General features: G+C 36.6%; 1 protein-coding gene across 3 annotated transcripts in view; it reads right to left on the bottom strand.

Annotated features, from left to right (window-relative positions):
• The window catches only part of NKAIN2 (sodium/potassium transporting ATPase interacting 2), a 1,209,657-nt gene that overhangs the window by 643,996 nt on the left and 538,207 nt on the right, over window positions 1–27,454 (bottom strand). For all 3 annotated transcript variants that reach the window (XM_063441261.1, XM_063441259.1, XM_063441260.1), the window contains exon 3: window positions 26,113–26,193. In XM_063441261.1, the coding sequence (XP_063297331.1) occupies window positions 26,113–26,193 (81 nt within the window). The remainder of the gene's footprint in view (window positions 1–26,112; window positions 26,194–27,454) is intronic.

A 27,454-nucleotide genomic window follows, 5' to 3' on the forward strand; every position in this document is an offset into this window, starting at 1 on the left:
TGGAGACGGGGGGAGGGGCAAGATCAGAACAGAGAAGCTATGTAATGTTGGTAATTCACAAAATAAACAAGAGATGTATGCTTACTAATGCAAGGAGCCTAAATAACAAAATGGGGGAACTAGAGGCATTAGCATACACTAAACAATATGATATAATAGGCATAACTGAAACATGGTGGGATGAGACACATGACTGGGCAGTTAACTTAAATGGGTACACATTATTTAGGAAGGATAGGAAAAACAAGAAGGGTGGTGGGGTATGTTTGTATGTCAACCATGATTTAAAGCCAAATCTTAAGCAAATTGAATGCGATGAGGAAAATGTGGAAGCTTTATGGGTAAATATCTGCTTGGGGGAAAAGAAGGGAAGCCAACTATTGGTTGGGATATGTTATAAACCACCTAATGTTAATATTGACGAGGAACAACAGCTGTTTGAGCAAATTGAGAAAGCTGCAAATCTTGGTAACACTTTAATTATTGGAGATTTTAATTACCCAGACATAAATTGGGACATAGGGACTAGTAGCTCAGCAAATGGAATTAGGTTTTTAAACTTGTTAAATGACAACTTCATGTCACAACTTGTACAAGCACCAACTAGAATGGACGCTTGTCTGGACCTGGTTTTAACAAACAACGTTGATCTTTTGACCAACATTCAAGTAGGTGAGCACTTGGGAAATAGTGATCACAATATAGTGTCCTTTGAAATAAACTCAAAAAAACAAAAGCACATGGGGTATACTAAAACATATAATTTTAAAAAGGCCAATTTCAATAAGATAAGGGAAGCTTTACAATATATTGACTGGCATAAACTCTTTAGTGAAAAGAACACTGAGGATAAATGCATCATCTTCCAACAAATATTAGAAAGGTACATTTCTCAGTATGTACCATTGGGAAATAAGTATAAAAGAAACAAATTAAAACCAATGTGGCTTAGTAGAGAAGTAAAACAAGAGATTAAAAATAAGAAAAGGGCATTTAAAGCATTTAAATCAGACAAATCAGATGCATCTTATAAAAGATATAAGAAAGCAAATAATGCGTGCAAAAAGGCAATTAAACTTGCTAAACTTCAAAATGAAAACATGATAGCTAAAGAGAGCAAAACCAACCCCAAAGCATTTTTTAAGTACATAAATTCCAAAAAACCCAAAAATGAAAGTATAGGTACACTTAAAACTGAAACGGGGGTGTTAGTTAATGAAGACCAAGAAAAGGCAGGAATTCTAAATAACTATTTCTCCTCCGTATATATTAAAGAAGAACCCATGGCAATAGATGTGCAAATGATTGCTACTAAAAACTTGCAGAATAATTGTAATTGGTTAACTCAAGACAATGTGCTGCAGCAACTAAAGAAAGTTAATATAAACAAAGCTCCAGGGCCTGACGGTATCCATCCACGTGTACTTAAGGAACTAAGTGTAGAAATAAGTGAACCTCTGTTTTTAATCTTTCAAGATTCTTTTCTTTCAGGAAGTGTTCCGGAGGATTGGAGGAAGGCAGATGTGGTTCCTATATTCAAAAAGGGTTCAAAATCCTTGCCTGGAAATTATAGACCTGTGAGCTTAACTTCTGTGGCTGGTAAAATATTTGAAAGGTTATTAAGGGATAATATTCAAGAATTCCTTGAGAAGAATATGGTTATCAGCAAAAATCAGCACGGTTTTATGAAGCACAGGTCATGTCAAACTAACTTGATTGCGTTCTACGAAGAAGTAAGTAGAAGTATAGATCAGGGTGTTGCAGTGGATGTGATCTATTTGGATTTTGCCAAGGCATTTGATACAGTTCCACACAAAAGATTAGTGTTCAAACTCAAGGAAATCGGTCTCGATGAAAATGCTTGTTCTTGGGTAGAACATTGGCTTAAAAACAGAATACAAAGAGTTGTCGTTAATGGTAAATTTTCAAGCTGGACAGAGGTGGCAAGTGGTGTCCCTCAGGGGTCTGTTCTGGGACCCCTTCTATTTAACATTTTTATAAATGATCTTGAAGACAGCATTGAAAGTCATGTTTCAGTGTTTGCAGATGACACAAAACTTTGTAAAATAATACAATGTGAGCAAGATATTACTTTGCTGCAGAAGGATTTAGATAGACTGGAGGACTGGGCACTCAAATGGCAGATGAAATTTAATGTTGAAAAATGCAAAGTTATGCACTTCGGCGTAAAGAATACACAAGCAACGTATACCCTTAATGGAAGCGAATTAGGGATAACAACACACGAAAAGGACTTGGGAATTGTTATAGACAACAAACTATGCAACAATGTGCAATGTCAATCAGCAGTGGCCAAGGCCAGTAAGGTATTGTCATGCATGAAAAAGGGCATTCATTCTCGGGACGAGAATATCATTTTGCCTCTCTATAAATCACTGGTAAGACCACATATTGAATATGCTGTGCAATTTTGGGCACCTGTTCTAAAGAAGGATATCATGGCACTAGAAAAAGTGCAGAGGCGGGCTACAAAATTAATAAAAGGAATGGAACATATCAGCTATGAAGAAAGGTTAACAAATTTAAACCTATTTAGTTTAGAAAAACGTCGCCTGAGAGGGGATATGATAACATTATACAAATATATTCGGGGCCAATACAAACCATTGTGTGGAAATCTATTCACAAACCGGACTTTACATAGGACACGAGGCCATGCGTTTAGACTGGAAGAAAGAAGATTTCGTCTAAGGCAAAGGAAAGGTTTTTTTTACTGTAAGAACAATCAGGATGTGGAATTCTCTGCCTGAAGAAGTGGTTTTATCAGAGTCCATACAGATGTTCAAACAGCTACTAGATGCATACTTGCAAAGACAGAATATTCAAGGATATAATCTTTCAATGTAGGGTAATAACTGCTTGATTCAAGGATAAATCTGACTGCCATTCTGGGGTCAATAAGGAATTTTTTGTCCTAGCTTGTTGCAAAATTGTGCTTCAAACTGGGTTTTTTTTTTTTTTTTTTTTTTTTTTTCTCTTTTGGATCAACAGCAAAAAACAGGTGTGAGGAAGGCTGAACTTGATGGACGCAAGTCTCTTTTCAGCTATCTAACTATGTAACTATGTAACTATGAGTATGTCAGCCTGGGCGGCTGTGCTCTGTGCGTCCATTAGCTGCAGACAGCCTCTCAGGGGTGGACCGGGATAACCCCCACCGGTCCGAGGGGGGGTAACGGAGCTCCTGCTGGGAAGTAGCTGCTCCTGGGCATCCCAGGATTGGGAGATCGGCCGCCTCTCCCGCCCGGTGAGCACCACGCCACACTTGCCACGCGGAGTTAAGTAAGACTCTGTCGAGTTGCTGACCGCTATTAAGCATGTCGGGTCGGTCAGGTAGGAGCAACATTGCTGGGTCATCCCCTTCTGGGGTGAAATTCGCTTGTTGATAGCTGCTTAAAGTGAGATATTGAGGGAGCTCACACGAAGTGCGTCTTTCCTCCATGACAGCTAGGCCCCGCCCCCCGGAAGCTGCATTCTTAGTGAGAGGAGGGACAGTGTAGCTGCTTCTGATTTAATAGGGAAATCGATAGCTTGGCTAGTGTATTCAGTGTCCACTACAGTCCTGAAGGACTCATCTGATCTCTGCTGTAAGGACAGCACCCCAAAAAGCCATTTTTAGGGCTAGAACATCAGTCTGCATTTTTTTTTCTGAGTAATCTAATTGCAGTTGCCTGCCTGCCAGCGTGTGTGTCAGGCTCACAGCGTATACTGTGCCCACTTGCCCAGTGCCACCACTCATATCTGGTGTCACAATAGCTTGCGTTTGTGCGTTTCAGGGCCTGCCAGGGCACAGTGTCACACCAGTGCAACTCATATCTGGTGTAACAGTAGTGTACATTTAAAAAAACAAAAATACAGGGGGCTTGTTGTCACCTTTCGGGGACTCTTGGTGTTGTACGTGGCTGGGTGGAGAAAGAGACCTTCAATGACATCAGTGAGGACAAGGAACGGGACATGGCTAGCTTGGTATCCAACCTTGTGCAAATGGGGAGTTTGCGGTTGTGCAAATGGACTGTTTGCGGTTGTTTGCGGTGAGTTAAACGGGGAGTTTGGTCTGTCACTGTGAAGTGGGTGTAACACTTACACTACCTGATCGATACAACATCATACCTGATGTTTTAAAGCACGTTATTCCAAACAATTTAGGAATGTTAGGTGATTTATGCCCTTTATGGATTAAAACCAGACTCTGCATCAACTATGTAATTTTCCATGGCAGTTTTGCCATGGATCCCTCTCCGGCATGCCACAGTCCAGGTATTAGCCCCCTTGAAACAACTTTTCCATCACTATTGTGGCCAGAAAGAGTCCCTGTGGGTTTTAAAATTCGTGAATGGAAAATTTGATGTTCCCGACATCACTACTTATGAAGAATGGTTAACAATTTTAATTAGGTTTAGTTTAGAAGAAGGGTATCTGAGAGGGGATGTGATAGTATTATACAAATATATTTGGGGCCAATACAAACCATTGTCTGGAAATCTATTCATAAACTAGACTATACATAGGACACAAGGTTACAAAAAAAAGGCTGGAAAAAAGGAGATTAAGGCTAAGGCAAAGGAAAGGAAAGGGTTTTCGCTGTGAAAATAAGGATGTGGAATTATCTGCCTGAAAATATGGTTTTATTAGTGTCTGTACAGATATTTAAACTATGTCTATTTGTTCTGAGATGTTAAAACTATTGCATTGTACCATGCAGGTCTATGGAGGACTTTTCTTACTTGGAATGATTGGGAACCACTTCCACATTTCACTTAAATGAAAACAATGAAGCTGCTCTGCTTATGTGTAAATAATCTCTATCCATTCCTACCCGCAAAAAATCATTATTGTAAGCAAATATTCCGTATAAGCACATCCAATAACTTAATGGTTTGACGAATTTTGGAAAAACAGCAAATAAACCTTGAACGGTTTAAATGGAAATTGTAAAAGCAGAATAACACAGAATAGCGTTTAGTAAATAGTAATATATAATTGTATACTCACATCTTTAAAACTAATGTAATACAAATTGTATGCAAAATGTAAATAATTTACCTTTTAAAGTTTTTGTAATAAAGGTATATCATTACACTTATTGTACCTTTGTAAGATGCTACACTGTATCTACTTAAACCAAATTGGAATATGTTGTTTAACAATACTGCCAACATCAGAGTATATCTTTCTTTTAATTGGTCATTATTTATTTAAACCACATCATATAGATAGATAAATAGATATCACTGCAAAGACCATTATTATTATTATTATTATTATTATTATTATTATTATTATTATTAGGATTTATAAAGTGCCATCATATCCTGAAGCACAAAACATGCGGGGTGACCATTTTCTGTATTACAATAAAAGTTAAAACGTTGCTTCTAACTGCTTCAGAGCTTGAGCAATTTGTATTAGATATGGCACTTAATTACAAGACAATACTCTGCAGACATAGTTGATGTATGCACAGCACATTTAATGATTTTTTTATTATAGGGCATTTTATCTAAACTATAAATACTGCCCAGTTCTTACCAGAGCCAAATCTATCCACTTACCTATATCTCTGTAAATTGTGAAGTATAGCTCATTTCCCCAGCTGTAAGGCAATTTTTATTCATGACTCTTTATTGCCTGCTTTTTTAGATTTTCTCCAGCCCCATTCTCCCTCCAGTCCCTCATCTTACTGCAGATCTTCTGCTTTTATCATGCCATCTCTTGCAAGGTTTGCTAGATCCACAATGTTTTAAAAAACCTCATGAGATATATATATATCATATTTCTCTCCAAAGTGTCAGATGCCTAGTTGTGCATCTCCTCATACTCCTCTTATTACTGTCAGGGTATTTATATCGGCAGACATTTTGTGCTATCATAGAAATTAAAGTGTATATTGCCTAAATCATTCTGAACAGAGCAGACTCCATTTTGGATTTCAAACTAGCAAAGAGACACGAAATTTCTATCCTTTCTGTAACTAACCACTTTGCCAGAGCTAAAGGAATGCTTAGTATATGCAAATCGAGTGATAAGCAATGAGAACGGGGGATGGACAGACTGTTAGCTAAATGCTAATGGAATATAATCAATTCTAAACCCAGACATTTGTGACAGAGAAGATTAAATAATTAAATTTTACTTTTGATATTGTATAGAGTCCCATTGTAGTGAAAGGTGATATTAAGTTTACGAACTGTCATATTAGAAATTACAGCAGGAATTGGAGACACATAGTCTGAAGAAAGCCCAAAGAAGCTCTTTTGAACTGACAGAAAACTTAAATTATGAATAACCATAAAGATAACCTAAATGACGTCAAAATAGCCACCAGGATAAGTTAACTCTTTCCTGGATAGGTATGTTTAGTGGGACGAGACTGCCCTTTATAGACCAAATACTTAAATTGCTATCTGGAAGGTAACCACACCCCAGTGTTTCTATTGGTCTGTCACCTAGTGACGAACAGAGAATTTTCCCTTTAAAAATTAAGACAAAGGGAAGAGAGGGGTATGAAATGCAGAGGATTGCAGAGAAAGCAAAGGGTATGTAAAGGAGGCAGTCAGGATCGCAGGCTAAGAAAGAAAAGCAGAGTCAGAGCAAGAAATCCAAACAAGTTCCTGAGACTACTTACTAATCGGATGAAAATATCTACTCAACTGGTAAATATACTGGCTTCATTTAATAAATCTAAATTAATTAAAATTTTCTAATAGCATGATATATGACTGGATAAATCACGATCAGATTTCGATATTTAGAAATCTTAGTTAAATAAGAAGTACATGGTTATAACGATTCTATTCTGCAAATAGAAATGAATAATAATATGTATTAATGTGACATATCACATGTTAGCATATCGTGGTATTTATCCTAAATATAGAATTTGATCTTTTTAATTTTTTATAATTTTTTTATAACTTTTGAGAAGTTTTACAGTGCTAGAAATAATCTCTCCTCTTATTATTGTTATAATTTTGTGTTTTAGTGTTTTTTGCATTGCCTATTTTTAGTAATTATTATTATTTAGACAATTATATATTATGTTTCTTCATTTTTCAAATATATTATCTTAGCCATTTTATTATGGTTTAATTCATATTTTAAATATAAATATTTTCTTGTTTATTATTTAATATGTTTCACTGGTGTGCATTTCTATATATTAGGTTGCATAAGGCTGCAATAGTGTATATTGCAACCTGGAATTATGTTCAACATTTCAACATTTTAGTAAATCTTCCTCTAGCCAAATATGTTAAGTGTCCAATAATTAAGTCATGTAGAACTGACCTATCAGCAAGCCGTTTTTCGGACTTATTTAGGTGAATACGCCCCTTTTTTAAGACTTATAATGAGACTGTGGTGAGATAATGAGCTGATCTGATGAAGCCGAACCCCTCGGCGAAACGCGTCATCACGCTAGACGACCGCTAAGCCCCGCCTCCCGGAAGTGTTTTGAACCAGGAAGTCTTTTTGGCACACAGAGACTCTGTAAAGCCGGCGCTGAAGAAGAGACTGCATAGCACAGCACTTACCATAAGAAGGATAAAGCCAAAGAGGGTCTTACCTGCCAGATATAGAGATTGTTGCAGACCACAAACACCCCTTCGTAGCAATGGTGTTTCCAAGTGGCAGTGGCCTCAGTAGAATTTTGTACCCTGCCACACTGAAAAAACAATAAGCAACAAAACAACAAATCTGATCCATGGAGGATCCACCTCACAGCTTGCAGGACCTAATAGATCTGCTGCTAATGTATTGGTGTGGTCTTGTGGAATCCATGCCTCAATGCATCAGAGCTGCTTTTGCAGCACGAGAGGGACTTACATTATATTAGAAAGGTGGTTTAAATATTGTGGCTGTTAAATGTATGTGTGAATAAAGATAATTCTGTGCAAGCTGTGTGCAGAGGCAACTCTCTAACTAGGTGAGTTAAGCGACCGCCTTGTGTTCTCTGGAGCCTCACAGCTGCCTAACATATCTTAGGGCAGACTGATTAATTGGGCCCTAAGTCTGTGGCTGAGACATGACACCAGGAGGTGGCCCAGTGGCTTGCCCAGCGTGCTGCTGGGTTTGGCAGAATCACAGAGTGTTCTGGGTAGAGACAGGCAAGCACACCTCAGCATTGCCGTGGTTTATCACCATGCACACTGACACTCACTGCCCCTCACATGTTGCATTCCCACCTTGAACCATGTCACACTCATCACCCTCACTCTGTCACACTTTGGATTATCTATAAACTCAATGCACAAAGACCACAAGCAGCCCTGTATCAACACATTGCAAGCAATTCCCACACAAGATTAACATAATTGCAAATTAAATTTGTTTGCAAATTATGACATAACTAGAATCAGAGGTAAGCGGCAGTGGGAGCAGCAGCACTGCAAGCCTCTGAACAATGAATACAGAGACTAGTTTTCTGTAGCCAGCGCTGCAAGCCAGCACTTCAACGTAAATACAGCTTGTTATACACACACAATGCGACCCCTATTTATTTTCACTGTGGGTAATTTTGCCTAGGGGCTCGCAAAGTCTACAGACGCATCTGGCTAAGTGTTTGTGCAAGCTTTGGTTCAGGGTTTTATGTGCTTGTTAAGGTTCTCTGACAGCCATTAAAGTACATATGTAAAGTAATACACACAACATTTAACATGTACTACTAAATAAAGTAAAATATCCTACTTTAAAAATTAGAGAAATTAATGATTCCATTTTATGATAAATTTCTATAAAATTAAAGTATACATCTATACAGTATATATGTGTGTACATTTAATAAGAAATTACTGTTAAACAAACCAAATGATTCACAGAATCCTATTACTGAGTGTTCCTTCCTGCTATAATTAGTGAAAGGTAAATTATGATGATGTGATGGTTCCAAATAGGTCTTATGAAATTGGAATATCTTGTTTTAGCTCCAGATTATACGAGAGATCCTCCAACCACCTACCTACCATATCTATTGTCAATGCGGAACTATCAGATACTGGGATTTTATTTTCATATTTTTTTATGTTTGTATCATTTTCACAAAGTCTGTCAACTGTAACCTGAAGTAGACATTCAAACGTCTCCGTATGTGCATCCTAGCTCCTTGAAACCCAACATCTAACACTAATTCAATATCCCTCTCATTATCAAGTCCTGAACACCTTGTGCAATAAATTATACTTCTTATATTTGTCATTCTCTTAGAAATGCCTCCAATATTATCGAGTAAGCTTTAAAAATAATGTCCAACATAAAACATTTTATTACACATAAATATAAAAGTTGCAGTTACAGAAGGGAGTCTATAACAAGAAGGATAAGCATTGTCTTGCAAGATAATCCTGCATGAAATCTTCAAAAGCTACAATATTTTACTGTTATGAAGGATCCACAGAATATATACTGGATAGAAATATTCTGAGCTACACAAAAAAAAGTTAAAAAAAAACCCAAAAAACTGCTTTGTCTGAATTAGTAGGCAGACCTTCTAAAACATGCAATTTTGTACCTTTTCATTGCATTAAGTGATTATGGACATAAGGCATTTACTCTCCAAAGTAGATAACTAAGAGCACATACTGAGTTACATATACAAAGGTATTTGTTAGTGAATTAACAATGACAAACTGAAAATCATATAGAAAATGCCAACCAAATAATCCAAAGTTGAAAAACTCCATAATTTAGCCATTTTGCCAACTTGTTTGTTGTTTTCCATATTCAGATTTCAGTTTAACACAATTATTTGTTTAGTGTGTACAATAACTATGAGGTCATGGGTTTTCACTACACATACTCTGTCAGCAGTGCCCAAAAGGTAGACCCCCCCAGATGTTTTAAAATTACAGCTTCCAGGATGCTCTGTAATTCTTAAGGCATTCTAAAAGCATACAAAGCATCATGGAAGCTGTCATTTTAAAACATCTGGGGGTCTACCTTTTGGACATACTTGCTCCATGTCAATTCCAATGCAATTTAATTGTGGACACGGTGCTCACTGTGCATAGAAGGGAACCACTGCTCCTTACTGACGAGGCCCAAAGAAGGTGGAAACAAATGTCAGGGGTTGCTGAATCTCTAGTTCAAAAGATGTTTGCCAGTGTTTCACAGTGTTTCACACCAGGATCAGTGTGATATATGTAACAGGTCTAGTTCTCTATGTATTTGCACATGTGAGGAAGAACTTGTTTGAGACCTCAGCTTTGTTTTGCCTCTTTACAGTGCTTTCATATCTTCTGTTTGTTTTTCTTCAAAATATCAATATTTGTACATAGAAATGTGAGGTTTGCCAGAGCATATCCTTTAAGCTCTCTATTATTTGCAAGATATTTACAAATATAGAATCTATATATTTGCTACTAAGCTATACTTACTGGACATTTCTTGTTTCATTACTCTACTTATAATTCGGCAGAGTTACAACATAAATCCTAGAAAAATCATTTTTTTTTCCTTTTTGCAAATTAGACCTTTAAAGTTGTAATGCTGTCTGAAGATATATTCGATGCACATTAAACCTCTGATCTACCTTTAGGTATATCTATCTGCAAAACCTTTTTATCATTTAAATTTCTTCATCTGTTGGTGGATAATCCTCCAGGCTTTAAGGACCATCTAGCGAGCAGTTATCATGCAACAAACTTCTGAATTTCCATTTGAACAACCAAATCTGTCCCCTCATACTTGTTTGTAATAACGTTTGATGACTGTACACTTTAAAGGGACACTCAAGACACCAAAACAAGTTCATATAAATTAAGATGTTATGGTGCCAAGAAGCCCATGGGGGTACTCTTACCTCAATGGGTTAAACTGTTCACAAAAATTTCATCCCAAAGTTGCCTTCAGTGGCGACCTCAGCTCCTCCCAGTACGTCATCAGCGAATTTCTCTCAGCCAATCAGCGGCACCCCTGCACTCTAATTCCTGAAAGTAAAAATTCGGAAGCCGGATGATGCGCTGGGAGGAGATCGCAGCTGGTGGCAACTTTGGAGTTAAACTGTTTGAAAATGTTTTAACTTCTTGAGATAAGAGTGTCGGCCTCCTGGCACCATAACAACTGCATTTAGATTAAGTTGTTTTGGTACCTGGAGTGTCCCTTTAATCTTCACCAGTGCATTCATAAGTTTGTGCCCAGGGCATTTTGTTAAGGTGTACTACTGACCTGCCTATAGTGTATGTGCACACTCTCTTTATTATGTCAAGGATCCAACCATTCTATCCAATGTTTTATCTATGTCACACCTATTTCTAGTGCACACGCTTACTTGTTTTTATTTCAGGGAGTATAACGGTGTTTGAGTTTTGACGTTTTGTTTTCTAATAATTGCTAAACATAGCTCTGCATATGGTTGTTAAACAATCATCTTAAATGTCATCATCAACAATCAAAGATAGTCATTAATATGTACTCTGAGGAAGTCAGGAGTCTGGATCAAAGATAAGTAAAAACATAATGCTAAGTTTATTTTTTTAAGGTTATTACTGGAAATACGGGGACCTAAAACAAACCTTGAAATAGGGAACTATAGCAATAGAAATACACATTTATAATCCGAGAGCTATAGTGTTCCTTTTGTGTTAAATTTAGCTATAGCTTTGCTGTATTACCAGATGAATCGAGGCAGTAAATGAAAAGAGTGGATGTCATACTATCTAATCAATCTATCTAATCTATATTAATAGACCTCTGCGGATTTAACAGAATTAGATACATTTTTCCATCTAACCAATTATCATCATGCAAGTGAAATATCTGCTGTTAGATTATTCTCCCTGTACTCCGAAATCTGGGCCATCTCTGGGAATAGGAAATAAAGGCACTGCATGTATACTTTAATGATATATATTAGCAGCATAATGAACAGCCAACGCGTTAATGAGAAATGTAGCTTAACATTTGTGGAAGAGCCTCGATGCATGGTAATACTAATACTTTTAACTATTTATGAATACAGATATTTAGAACCAGAGAATGACCTGCCCAAAGTTCTTTTCTAAATCATTTCACCACATTGTATTCAGGGAGGAAGCTTAGTTGGTTGATGCAATAAACATTCAGGGTTGTAAATTTGATTCGCAATGAAAACATTTCGGCATTTTTTTTGAGGAGCTAAGAAAGAAAGAAGTTATACTTGAATTTTTTTGACAATTCTCATTAGGTGATAAAAAGTCAGCTGTTTAAGAATGTATCCAATCAGGTGTAATCTTTGACTTGGCACCATATCCTTTGTCTTGATGTTTCTTTTGCTATAATAGATTTTTGAATGTATGTGTGTACATATGTATGTATATACCTGCAGAAATGCAGGGGGAAGGCTAATATATCATGCCTCTCTGTGCTCATTTGCATGTAAAGCTGGGAATTCTGGGATAGATAGAAACATGATTTCAAATGTGAGTAAAATAAGTTCATAGTTTATTTTTAAATCAATTGTACTTATAGTGAGCACTATTGTGTATCTCTTTGTTTTTTATATAACCATCTGTACGCTGAGACACTGGCCTTTAGAGTTTTATATCCATCAATGGGGATTGTACCTCTGCAAGCAATTTTACTTAGAGCTAGTTTAAGCTCTTCGAAACGGGAGTATAATTCAAATTACCATTATTGAGAGTTTTATCTTCCTGCTTAAACAGTCTGTACTATTATATTTCATTTTGTATCTTTTTACATATGTTGACAAGCACCTTAATCAAGAACTGATACCTATCAAGAATTTAAAAGCAGGTGGGATTGTGATCATTGGACCGTAAATATTGGACTTTATATATTATTTATTCTCCTTATATTTCTTTACTCATTTTACCTTTATATCTATCCATTGGTGCAACTTGTTTTTGTGTATTTTATCATATGGAAAGGAGCATTAATGAGGAGTAGTAGAAGATGTAATGTGCACACTCATGCATACACACTTTACACACATACACGTTTGCTTTGTCACACAAATAGCAACACAAATACACATCCGGTATTTTGTTTGTCAGACACAGGTGTAGCAGACTCCTTTCCCTTATGTTTGGTTGTCCATACCCCCTTGTTCGTCTCCCGAATGATTGATGTGTGGTCCCTTGTTATGCCCCAGTGAACACTGATCTCCCTTGGCTGTTAACCACAAATGAACGACTTGACACCTTCACTTGAGTGCTTTCCCTCGGGGCCACCATTCTGTCTCCTGAACACAGGTAGCAGTACTTGGTCGTGGAGCATCTTCAACTGTTTTCGACCTCGCCTCTCCGCAGACCTGGGCAAAGATGATACCGCTGCCAGTTCAACTTCCCGACCATCTAGACGAACGATGTTTGGGAGATATGATCTACCGAACAGGGGAAGGACTCGCTCCATAGCAGCCAGCGGGAGCTTTCAACAGTGTTCGCACAGGAACCCCTGAAAGCTGATAGCCATCCTGCCCAATTCTCTGGGACTGTTTTGGGCTATCACCTCATAGCCGGTCGGTGAAAACTTTGTTTGAATGTAACTTTTGTTTTACTAAACCGATCTCAGCGCTTTTTGGATATGTTGTGCACTCCAATTGCGGCTATTCAGGAATATGATTTTTGTGGTGTCTCTGTACTGTTTTCATGTATTTTTTTTGATATGTTAAAATTATATGTATGTTTTTGTATTTGAGAGATACTTTTGCTATCCTAATTTGAGCTCAATTATCTCTCAAACACAGGCTCTTGGGAAAGAAACCCTTGTGTTTTTGACTTGGAAACCATATGCTAGGCGCAATGCATAAAAGCCATATGTGGCAAAATAAAGTCAGTTGTACTCCCAGAACTGTGTGTCATCCAGTTGATGGTGAGGAGTTAGGCAATTTACTTGGCATTTTCTTGTTCCTGATTCTACTCATGGTGATCCAGCATAGGGAAGTCCCTGTTAGGACTAAGGGCTCCACTATAACAGGCACTACACACAAATAGTGGTTTGACAGACGGGAGATGGTTCCTGTTGAATCCAGGCACCATAACAGCTTAAATGAGTTAAAGTTGCTATGTCCCTTTAACACATGTTGTGTCCTGGCATGGAAAGTTATATATTAAAAGTAATATTTAATGTTGGCTTTGTTATCGGTGTATGCCAGTATTATGGTTTTACTAACGTATTACTCCCTGCCTCTGATACTACGATGTGTTTAAAAATTTTACATTTAATCAGTTACCTGAAGGAAGGTCACACATACATGTCTAACCTTCCTTTCCTTCCCTCCGACCTCAGAATATTTAGGAATGGTAATGGATGCATTTCAGTTCCTGCTTTTGTCTATGATCAATATATTCTCCTCATAAAACTTAACATCCAGGATTTCCTTTACCAGTAATAGTCTTCTTCATAGTTTTGGCAGTTTCTTATGCTATAAATACTTTTGGTAAAGTACATCATACATAGATTGAGATCCTCAAATACGTTTTGATGACTACACAATGACACTGTCTTATAAAATAGAACAGAGCACTGAACTGTCTCACACATTGCAGATATTGATTATAATGTAGTGATATAGTGATAGTGACGCTCCACAGGAGTTGCAAAAGTAGCCATTTCTAGGAGTATCTAAATCAATTCAAAATAAATCAGAATAATAAATGAAGAAGTAAACTGTGCGAAGAGAAGACTTGCCCACACAAAGATATTCTGTTGCTGCATACAGTGTTTTGTGGCTTTGATGTAGGGCTACCTTGAACATTAAATTCTGCAGAACAATTCTCTCATTTGTAAATAAGCACAAATATCTAAAAGGTTGCTTGAAGATTCAGTGATACATGCAAGCCATAAACACAGTAACTCAATGTAAAGTATGAACTAGAAATGAAAACATATCTCAAAATGACAAAGTGCACACTTAAATGGTCAAGTGTCACAAGCTAAAGATATATGCCATTCATCGATTTATTTTTTTATTTTTTATTTTTTTTATTCTTGACTCAGATTTGCTCGACCATTCTTGTTACCTGTCATGATTCCAGACCATGGCTAGTTCTAGACTTTGTTTTGACCTAGTCAAGTTACTTCGTTTCTCTCTCAGCATTAAGCCTCTTAAACTCCCAACACTAAGATAATTTCACTCTATCCATTTCTATTTTCCAGTTGTGACCAAAGTTCTTCATGTTGGACCTGGTGTTATTGTAACACCAGCATAGCCAAAATCCAACTTGTTGCCCAAAAATGTTCTCTTACTGTTGCAGGAAATATTTTCCTTCATCTTTGCCAAATCGCCATATTGATCTCTGTAGGACATACTTCCGTATGCCTCTGCCTCACAGCCCAGGGAGCTGGCTCTGCCAGCAATGTGTTTTACACTTCTACTATTCCTTCTTCCATTCAGATAATTACTGAATACAAATGTATAATCTCAGCCTCTATTTTACAAGATTAAAGGGACATCATTCCCATGCCTCCTCTTGCCCGTTTCATTGCAATATTTGTCTCGCTGTAGTTCTCATAATGCCCTTTGTTCCTGTATTTTAGATTCTATTTACAACAATCTAAATTTCACTTTCTTTACTTCGCTCCCCACAACATTTTTTATTTATTTACTATATTCTGTGCCCAGGCCAGACAAGCCCACTAGGATACCTGGAAATTTCCTGGTGGGCCGGCATACTTTACCTTCAGGGCCAGTGCAACCATAAGGTGGCACAGGGGCCACTTAGTGCGCACTAACCCGAAGGGCAAAATCAGTGATTGGCAAGAGGGGAGCTCACAGCACATTGCTTGCCCTCCTGTCAGTTACTAGATGAAGCGTTGCCAAGCGGACTGTGGGTAGAGGATCTTCTGTATCCTCTACCTGGTCTGACAGGAAGTGCTCACTGAGGATTCGGCACTAAGGGACCTCGGTGCTGGAATCGAGTAAGTGAATAATGGGTTAATTAACCCTTTTATAATGCAGGGATGAGGCTAAACACTAAAGTCCTCATTTGATTTACATGTATATATGCATAATACACACAGACATTTCATTCATATATAACATGCAATATGCAATGAGTACACATTGGCCCAGTCTTGTTGCTGACTGCACACTCCAGATAACTTAATATTTTACAGTTGTGCAAAAGCATACATTCACCATTTCAGTCCCATTACCAAACTTCCTTTAATACGTCAAGGTAGTTGGACTGAAACATTGATTGTATGCAAATGTTTGTATTGAGGTGGAGCTATGCGATGCACTCATAGACACAGCACATTACAGTGAGTTTTATTATTGTGGATTTCAGAGGTAAACTGATGTACACCACTCCTGGGTTTATTTACTTAAGTGAGAATTCAAAAATAATTAAAAATTAATTTGAAATTTAAGGCCAGAGCAGCCAAACTGAAAGCATAGCTAACTGAGAACTGTTTTGGCTTTAAATTTGAAATTTAGTTTAAATTCTCACTTTAGTGAGTAGCCTTGCATGAGTTTTTTTTAAGAGCTGTAATAAACTCAAACATCTCACATTACTGTGAGTTTTAATGCAAAGGAGGTAAGGAAGTTAAGGTTTATCCTATATAGTTGAATTAAAAAAAAAAAAAAAACAATATACATGAAACAATCTCCAAATTAATACAGCTCACATCATTGTGAAGCATGCATGAGTATCAATAAGCTCAAAAGTAATAATCCATCTGATGTCATTTTTTTCTGTTAAATTTGCTTATCTTTGCACTCTTTCAAGTGTAAAGTTTAATGGTGTATGCTGCCATCTGTATCTACATATAATGAACAAAATCATTTTGTTCCCCGGTTTACTTTTTTGTCATTCGAACAAGCAGACACTTTTCTTCCCATACAATCATTAACCGTAAGAATGGTAAATATATTATTTCTTGCAGACACACATTTATTTACATTGCAAACAAAATGACAAAGTGATTAGATTGTATTTACAAAGTCTGTTTGCTTTCTAAAGATTATATTTAAATTATATTTAAATTATTTAAATCACCCCCACGAACACACAGTTTAATTAAAGTAAATATAGATTTTGTTACTGGCCATTACAACAAGTTAAAAGTAAAAGGCAGAATTTAAATAAAGCACAAACATACCAGGAGATGTATTGTAGGGAAAGCAGATAAAAAGGTGCTAGTGGTTATTGTGTTCAACAGAACATGCAATGTCTCTTAAAATGAGTTGTACGTCTTCACGTAATACATAACAATTCTCAAGAGGTATTGCCAGGAAAAGTGCTGCTTTAGGCTAAAAACAAGTGGGGCACATCAACTAAGTAGTAGATTGAAAATAAAAGCTGAAATAATATAAACAAGATTCTCTAAAAATATTGCATCCAAGTGTGCTTTATATATATATACACTATAGAGCCCTGTTTGTTATTTAGGTTACTTTTTTTTTTTTTCAAAGCTTTTATTTTTATTTTTTTTAAATATGTTAAAGGAAAACTCCAGTGCCAGGAAAACAATCATTTTTCCTGGCACTGCAGGTTCCCTCTCCCTCACACCCCCCAATCCCCAGTTGCTGAAGGGGTTAAACCCCCTTCAGTAACTTACCTAAGGCAGCGACGATGTCCCTTGTCGCTGCTTCCTCCTCCGCACCGCTCCTCCCTCTGACTCCATCGGCTGGTGGGCGAGACTGATCCCACCCAATAATTTTAATGCTTTCCTATGGAAAATTGAGCGACGCTGGAGGTCCTCACACAGCGTGAGGACGTCCAGCGATGCTCTAGCAAAGAAAATCTTTGCTATGAGTCAGGAAGTTCCCTCTAGTGGCTGTCTAGTAGACAGCCACTAGAGGTGGAGTTAACCCTGCAAGGTAATTATTGCAGTTTATAACAAACTGCAATTATTACACTTGCAGGGTTAGGAGTAGTGGGAGTTGGCACCCAGACCACTCCAATGGGCAGAAGAGGTCTGGGTGCCTGGAGTGTCCCTTTAACACCAGATATTTAAGTAGATGTGCTTTATAATTTGCATTCATGATCCTAAAGCATGTCTGCTGTTATTGAAGATTTTTCTGAAGGAAAACAAGTTGATGCAACCAAAACACCAATACAAGCTATTTATTTCTATAAAAATAATACATAACACCAGTAAAGAATTACTGCAAAGGAATCAGTCAAAACGAAAATATTTAACTAAATGTGAAAACACTTTCTAATTGCATCATCTTTTAAGCATTTTAGCACTTTTTATATGTATCTAATAAAATCGTAAGGCAAATTTCGTTCAGCTAGACTACAGAAGAGAAATAAGAAGAAAATATAATTGTCCATAAAAATATTACAGTACAGTGTACAGTATATGTATATATGTGTATGTATATGTAGGCAGATAAATATACACACATTATAGTTCATACATTAGGTGCTATTTTACATTCTGGGTGCCATTTTTTTTATTTAAGTTGGCACCACAGGGGATACCTATAGGGGGTCGGAGGGTGCAGGTCCACCCCGGGTGCCACTCACTAGGGGGGCATTTTGCATGTAAAGGGACTGGGGCACTTCCACGTTGGCTTCACATCCAGCAGCAGCAGTTCCTCTGTTCTCGCGATCCGCAAGAGAGTTGCCGTGGGTTGCTATTGCAATGCTCCGCTCTGCACGCAATGCATGCTGTGCCACCAGACCACAAGGGAATGTAGTGTGTCTCCCCTCCCTGGACACAGGTAAGAGTTAGAGAGGGGGAGGCGGACACACAAACAATACAAACTGCTCACTATACACACACACACTTACTGCATACAATATACACACTGAATACACTATACATTCACTGAATACACTATACACACTGCATACAATATACACACACACTGCATACACTGTACACACACTGCATACACTGTACACACACTGCACACACTGCACACACTTCAAAAACGCACATTACATACAATGCACAAATACACACTGCATATACTACACAAACACACACTGCATATAACACACAAACACACAATGTATACAAACACACACACTGCCAAATATAGGATCCACCCTGGGTGCCAAATGCTCCAGGTACACACCCCTGGCTGGTAGCATTCCTTAACAAATCAAACAAAGCTCTTCTGGAATATATATAAACATAATATACGCATTTAAAAAAAATTTAAAATAAAACACAAATGTGGGAAACACTATTTTTAAAAAAAATAATAAAAAAAGGATACATAAGTCCTAAACAGGTATATGAAAACAAGAGTGAAAAGAGAGTGGTAAATATGTATTGTTTCAATTAACAGACTATCTTAGTGAATCAATTACTATTTCTATTTTGGAAGTGGCTTTGGTAATGATTATCTTGCTGATAATATAATTAAGACATTAGCAATAATTGGCTTTTATATTTGGAGTTTATGTATTAATTAATCATGTGTTATAAATCAAGTCAAATTGCAATATTTAAACTAAAATAGATAAGATGTAAGCTAATGTTATGATTTTTTCTGTCTGGTTATTCTTAGTTAATAAACCTCTAAAATTAAAATTCTGGTAATTACTTACAAATCTCAAACACACAAAAAAAAGTACTAATTCAACAACACAAATGCCCAAAAGGGCATTAGGTCAGGAAAAAGTTGTACAACCCTATGGGAATGCTTAATGATTAAAAAGAAAGTATTTATTAATGAAGCTAAAAAAACGTAGTCTCCTACCTAATAGGCACTAAAGTAGGGTAGGCATAGATGCCTAAAGCAAAGCTGCAGGTAACTTTCAGGGATACTACAAAAAAGGTATATACCCTAGTCCAAGTGAGCAAACAACAAAGTACTCCATCTATACACTACACAGCCATAGATAATCTGGAAACCACTCTGTCTATAGCTCCATACTGACTACTGAGTACTACCTGAACTGAGTCCCTGTTACCTCAGCATAGCATAGAGCCAATGCCTACCAACACTGCTAGGACTAGAATACAGGGGGTAACCCTAACTGGACCCGGTGTCTACTTATAGATACTTACAAATCTCTACATGCTGCTGCTCCCCCCTACCTATCCTCCCTATTACTCAAGCATGTCCTATCTAGGTCCTTTTTCTCTGCCAAATACCTGCCTCTATCCTCTGTTCATACTCTCACCTTTAGTGCTCACCATCAAGACATCTCTAGGGCTGCACAGTCCCTATGGAACTCCCTTCCCTGCTCCGTTAGATTTTCACCCAGTCTCCATTCCTTCAACAAATCATTGAAAACGTACCTCTTCAGGAACGCATATCAATTTAACTGTTAATAGTTTTCCCTCCCCGCACCTTGCTTACTCTCCTGCAACTGTGCAATCCCTCCGTCCCCCCCCCCCAAAAAAGCCTCACTATAAACTATTCTTGCAACTTACATATCTACCCTACCCTTAACTTTTATGTCACTTTACTTTGCACTTTATGAATATTACTAATAATTATTAAGGGGATTTCTAATAAACTATAGACTATAAAGTTGGGTTTCTGTGTTTCTTTTTTGCCTATAAACAAAAGAAATCTATTTGATGCTTTTTCTTTTCAATATTAATATATTTTAAAGAACACTTAAATCCATTTTTGTTGAGGCAAAATGTTCAAATAATAACTGTTCTTATATTATAATGTATTACAAAATCACAGTCTCATAGTTATTAGGAATAATTGTATTGTGGTCATTTTGACATTTCTTCAGTCTAGATTATCTTCATAATATAAGAAAAATAAGAGCAACTTAATTTTCATTAAGATTAGTATCTTGTGTTTGAATGGGGATTCTATTCAAAAAGTAAATCAAATTATTTATTCATGACATTTTTTATGTAATTCATCTATCCATAATGTTCCTCCTTTGTTCTATTTTTTTATTCTTACAATATCCAATTTATTTAGGTTAAGGAAAAATTATAAATGTTAGGCTAGGTTAATTATATATGTTTTTAATCCTATTTACAGCAGATGTACCAGGCAGTGCAAGATCTCAGCTAATATCAAATATAATCGGGGAGGGAAGGGGGGAGGGTAAAGGCGAAAGGAGCATAGAACCCAACGAGTATGAGCTACTGCTGTGGCTGGACACAAATTTAAATATTTTTTAAATGTTCTATTTTTTTTATTTTGCAATAAAGATCATAATACAAACCGCAACATAATACAGCAGTATCAAAATAATATATATAAATACAAAATAACAAGCATCATATGCATATTCTTCCCAAGCAAGGGAAAAATAGAAACTGCATGAATGAACAAAAATCCACAATCACAATGTAATGTGTTTGAGAAATACATAAACAATATTATTACAAGCCATAGTGTATACTATATGTGAAATGCATAATACTGCTAAATTTAGCAGAATTGGGTAATTAAAAAAATCCACAAAATAAGCTCAACATATGACACGAGTTATCCTGTGTTGTTTACATTTGCAAAATATATGTCAGGCTTGTTTTTTTATGCAAATGTATATAGTTCTCATCTTCTATGCAATCATTACAGGTTTTCCTAAAGGAACACCCTCATCATAAGTAAATAAATAAATCATTATTACTGCAGCCTGATGATCCTATACTGTGAAGTTATCAGTCATGATAACTTCTGTCCAATCAGATACTTTTCATGAAGGAGCAATGTTGGCACATACATGGTAATCTCTATAATCTGCAAATCCAATGATTCTCATAGAGCAATAATTGATATAGAGAGTGTCTGACATCACCTTAATCTTTGCTGGATGTTGATTAGATTCTATAACGATATCTATTTTAGTCCAGAGCCCCTAATGACTGTTTGTGTGATAGCCAGTAGTAAGGTGCAAATTGCAATCTGTACCATTTTCATAGCATGGCTGGCAAGTGGGCAAAAAGGCTTTTCTGTACATTTCTCAGAAACAAGCACGCATTTTTCATTGGGGATATATCTTAAAAGAGCTTGCAAAGGCTGCAGTTCATATAAACTACAGCCGTAGCAAGCCCTCCCCTTTTTTCCTGGAAGAGACTTCTCATTGAGAAGCCTCTGACTTGGTGCCTATGTGCATGCACACGCACATCAGGTCTGGAGCTGAGCTGGACAGTACTTTCACAAACTGGGGTCCAACTATGATACCTCTCACCCATAAAGTACTTCAGCAAGCGTAAATGCTTTTGGGGTGTGGAGTGGTCCTTTAAGTCTGTCCCTTGCAAGGACACATCTGGTTTTTATTTAATGGTTAAAAAATTCATATTGGCTTGAGCAACCAGCCATCAGTAGGATGTATATATCACTGCCCATGTAGAATACCAACAGCTAAACTACAACTTCCAGAAATCTCATTGTTTTTATCATGTAAAGTAATTAGCAGTAATTTAACCCCTTAATATATTCCGTCATGATTCCCTTTTATTTCTGAAGTTGTGTCCTTAAGGGGTTAAAGTATAAAAGGAAACCTTGAAGTTTGGAACGAACGATGAAGAAAGTATTGGCTACTGGCACGAAACCAATTAATAAAAACATGTACATAGATTTTTTAACTAAAGAATAGTGAGTAAAAATATCCAGCATAACTAACTGCAACTATACACATTGCACCAAACATGTAATGCAATTTTATAATAAAAAAAAAACAATCCCTTGGGCGACAGCAGATATACAGAACTATGGAGCGCAACACATTTACAAGAAAAATGCGATATCAACCTTAATTTATGCTTCTTTGAAGTAATACTAATAGGTTTCAATTTCACCAATACAAAGAAATGCTGTAAATGTACCTCCTGTGGTGGCTTCATGATAAAGCTACACTTTAATTCATTACTTGCCTGAAGGGTATGTTTTATTCTCCATTTTCAACCAATTTAATGTAATATTTTTCAGCCTCGACATGTCATTTTGTAACAAGAGGAAATACTTATGAGTGTCATTATAGGTTGTGTCATATTTATTCTCAGCTGAGTTTACAGAAGATGAACATCCTGAATGCAAAATTTGAAAGGCTGGTTAATAAGGAATATGCCAAAAGATGACAATGTAGAAAAATAGCCTTTAAAGGCTTGTTTTATCTGAGATAGGTGAAAATAAACTTTTTTAAACAAAACCTTGCTCAAAAGGAATTGATCACCGTAATAAAAACTCTCAAAAAATGTAACAACGTAAAAGATGTGATTGACATGTTGCCATTGTGATAGTAAAGTGCTGCTGTTTTTATCTGGTTATATAATATTGTTTCACTTTAAGAAGGACAAGAGACAAAATATAATCAAAAAGGTGAGGGTAAAGTTTGGGGTTCTAACTAGCAAAACATATTACATATTGTATATTTAACAGTTCTTTAACAGTCATGAAAATATGAAAAACTATCACCAAATAATTTTTTAAATGACAAGAAAATTAGTAATTCCTCTTTCTCAAGAATGTAATCAAATACTAATAATTTGTTTAACCCCTTAAGGACACATGACATGTGTGACATGTCATGATTCCCTTTTATTCCAGAAGTTTGGTCCTTAAGGGGTTAAACCTGTGGATCAACAGGTCAACAATAATTTATCCATCCAGTCACATTCTAAGGATGTAAAAATGCAATAATTTTTCAGTATAATTGTGTGTGACACATTGAGCCTTGTATGTTTTTGCCAATGGCGTACTTTATATATGTCTATCTGTACCACAAAATCCATCAGCATATTCCACGGATATTTTTTTGGATATATTCCAGGGGGCATTCCACGGATATTTTTACATAATCTTTAAAGAATGTGTTTTATTTGTTTTATTTTTTTAATATTAGTGTATGCCAAACATTTTATAATATGTCCTAAATAATAATATGCACTTCACCATGATACTGATTTGCTATTGTTGGTCCATAGCACAAAATTTTTTTTAGGTGAAGCATTATTTAACATTTAATTATCGCCAAATGTCAACAAGTGGTTAAAATGCTACTAGTCTAGAGCATATAATTCTACAATCAGAACTTGAAATCATAAATAAGGATAGGACGTTTTACAAAGAACTGTACATAATAAAAAATATATTTATAGACAGTAAGGAGTATTTAGAGGCAGTGACAGTCTGTTATTCTGCCAAAGTTGAAAGTACAAAGTGTATTAATTACAAATGGACACATGCATGCACACTGAGTGGGAAGTTTCCAGTTTGAGAAGAAATGGGATAGCAGTGAAGACGTGGTTTCCATCTTTATGTTTGTATAAAATGGGAGTAACTAAGAAAACTAGGATATTTTAGTTACAGCTAATTCCCAATATACATTCTGTATTTCTTTCATTTCATGTAGAAATTAAGTCTACCACCAGTTGGCATTGGGGAGTTAATAATGACATTTCACTGTCTTCCATGAGATTTAATTAATGTTGACATCCAGGGACTGCTAATGCTCTTAAATGGCTTTGGAATCACTGGCAGAAAACACAGATATACCAATGATTTCCTGTTAGAAGACATCACTCAGAAAGGTCACCTTCATACTAAGCATATTGAATGTTTACCTGCAACCCAGTGTATCAGGTGTGTTCCTGCAAAATTAATGAACAACTATAGATCCTAGAAGATCAGACTCTTTAGCGAGCCTTGCAGGTACTGTGATGTTAGTTTAACCTTGTGGTGCTGTACTGATTGCAGAAGTGCCCTCTACTTACACAGGTTAAAACAAAAATGGGCAACTACTGAAACTCCAAACTGAGTAACTATTACTGTGTAGATTGCATAGTTGCATAGGGTTAATACAGTGTGCAAATGTGTGTTTTTGTGTTTGTACAATGTGTGTCTGTGTAAATATATAAGGTTGTCCTACTATGGTTACTTCCTATAGAGACACATCAAACTAGGCAGACTGCTATAAGATTGGTCTCGGTGCTTTTCAAGTGACAGCATTATTTAACCCCTAGTGTAAGTCTTGACATACAGTGACTCTATACACATTTCAGTGTATTTGATTCTTTTACTGAACATCTCCATGTTCAGATTGGTAACTGAGATTTGGGAAATCTTCTGTATGTACCTTATTTAGGAGTATATCTTTACTCTTTTTCACTTTAACTTTTAGTGGTTTAGTGAGCACTTGTATATATTTTTTGGCAGCCCTTTAGGAGATATCCTTTCTCCGTTCGTTCTCTACGTTTAATCTATGAATGAGCGAGCTCATTCACCTTAGGTTTCAGTACCTTCTGAGGCAATTAAGTTAAGAATTTTAGATTGTGGATTCCACTATATATTTTTATCGTTATATTCCAATAAAAGTTCATTTTTAATTTCCAGCCAGGACTACAACCTTGCTTCCAATGTTTTGTTCAATATTTAAAGTTATGAAAACTTTTGAAATGACTGTTAATTAATCTTGAATTTACAACATAGCTTCTTATGTAGCACCTACCTTTACATGCATATAAAAAACAGGGGAAGGTGTAGTGCCCAGTGTATCCTTGAAGTATTTAATAAAAACAAGGGGGAAATGGAACAATAATGGTGAAGTACGTAACAGTTCCAATATATAATATAGAGAATTAAGCATACACACTATTTAGGAGCTAAGCTGTAGCTCCAACTTGAGCACCTGGTAAACACTTTAGATAAAGCCCTAGAACTGGTGAAACATGTTAAGTGTATTTTGAAATTGTTTTATACAGCTGTTTTACTTCCTTTTATATTTCATTTTATCAATAAAAATACTTTTTTATTGGACCTGCTTGCTGTTAAACTTGTAAACACCTATATCCTTGGTGGGGATAAATCCACTTACACCTGTTTGATAAAGCAATTCTTATTTCCTCTACTAAATGTGAGTATACATTTTAACCTTTATATTTTAACTTGCACTCCATACGGTGTACACTATTTTGTTTTTGTTTTTCCCCTATTTATATATTCGGAGAGAAAACACGAACCACTGATATACAAGAGTGGGAATTATACCTCTTAATGCTAAATCTGCAGAGCCGCTTCCAAGGCTCCGGGACATGTGAGTGCATATCTGCTATCAGTTTTATTCATATGTTTTTATTAAATATACTGCACTATATAGTTTTATTTCTTCGATATATCTGCCTGTTCACGGAATGAGAGACCTCGTTTTTGGTGACTATACTGCCTTTTGGACTACATCAGTATCTGCAAAATGCTGAAATCTGCCTGGTTTTTGAATTACCTTTACATGTTGCATATTTTTGTGTGGAAATCAGAAGAAGGTCTCTTACCTTTGAAAGGTCACCAGCCTCAAGATAGAAGCAGATGATAAACACATTCCAAGAAACCCACAGGATAAGCCAGGTTGCATACTGGAGAAAGAAAGAAAAAGTATCATATTTATGAACTTCTCACCAATATATAATAATCTTGTTTTCCAATTTACCATTTAAAAAAAACTTAAATAAAAATTATCATTGAACATTTTAACAACCACAATCTACAAACACAAAAAATAGATTTTTTTTTCATTTATTTTCTTTTACCCTTTCCCCCTCTCTCTCTCCCTCTCCTTCCTTCCTTCCTTCCTTCCTTCCTTCCGTAGCAAGCACAATAAATAAAATATAAACATACATAAATCACTCTAAGTGGTACACATTCATGCGTTTGAATAATTGTGTCTCCTAGCAGGAGGTATTGTAAAATACTGTCTTTTTAGATAATACTATATAGCATAAACTAAGAAGGACAAACTGAAACTTTTATTCCCGATGCTGCACCTGCACCTTATTCTTTCTCAAAGTAGGAGTTACAGTAATAGATAAATGGAAGGACCATGGATCTAATGGTATGTATCTTATGAAAATACCTCATGTCTATGAGTGTGTATCGCTAATGCCCACCATTTCTGCAGCCGGCAGATTTATCCATATTATGAATTGCAGACTGGTTAAGGTGGATTTGTATCAGCCCCCTTATTGAAAAATGTATTATAATGATTGCAAAGTTCATTATAATTAAACTGTCTAAAGAAATCTGACTTAAGAAACTCTTGAAGTATGTGTCAGGATCGGGACAGGGATCCAACACGCAGAATACAAACAGGAGATAGGTACGTATACCGGACCTTAGAATGGCCAGACTAAAGTAAGGAGAAAGCAAAGAATGGTCAGAGACAAGCCGAGGTCGAGGGAACGAGAGAACAGGTAAGTGAGAGACGAGCCGAGGTCAAAGGACACGAGAGATAAACAGGAACGAAAGTACAAGCTGAGTCAAAACCAAAAAGACAATAGTAATAAGAGCACTGAGGAACCAGACAAGTTAGAACCACGACAGGGCAATGAACCATTACACACATCCCTCTTTTATACCTTGGTTCTTTAATTGATGACTCCGCCCTTGCCAAGCCCTGATTCGTTGTTCAGAACTAGATTGACAGGTCGGGATGTGATTGCCGTCATGACGTCGGCTCCTGAGCGCCGTGTCATAAAAGGAAGCGGGGCTATCGCGGCCGGCGTGTGAACGGCTATGAGAGCTGTGAGGATTGGGTGAATCAGCCCCCCTGAGAGGACGGCCGTTGGGAAGTCTAACCTCCTCCGAGGTAGAAACTTCAGGTACCCTGACAGTACCCCC

The sequence above is a fragment of the Pelobates fuscus genome, chromosome 2 (genome assembly GCF_036172605.1).
Source record: "Pelobates fuscus isolate aPelFus1 chromosome 2, aPelFus1.pri, whole genome shotgun sequence".
Lineage (NCBI taxonomy): Eukaryota > Metazoa > Chordata > Amphibia > Anura > Pelobatidae > Pelobates > Pelobates fuscus.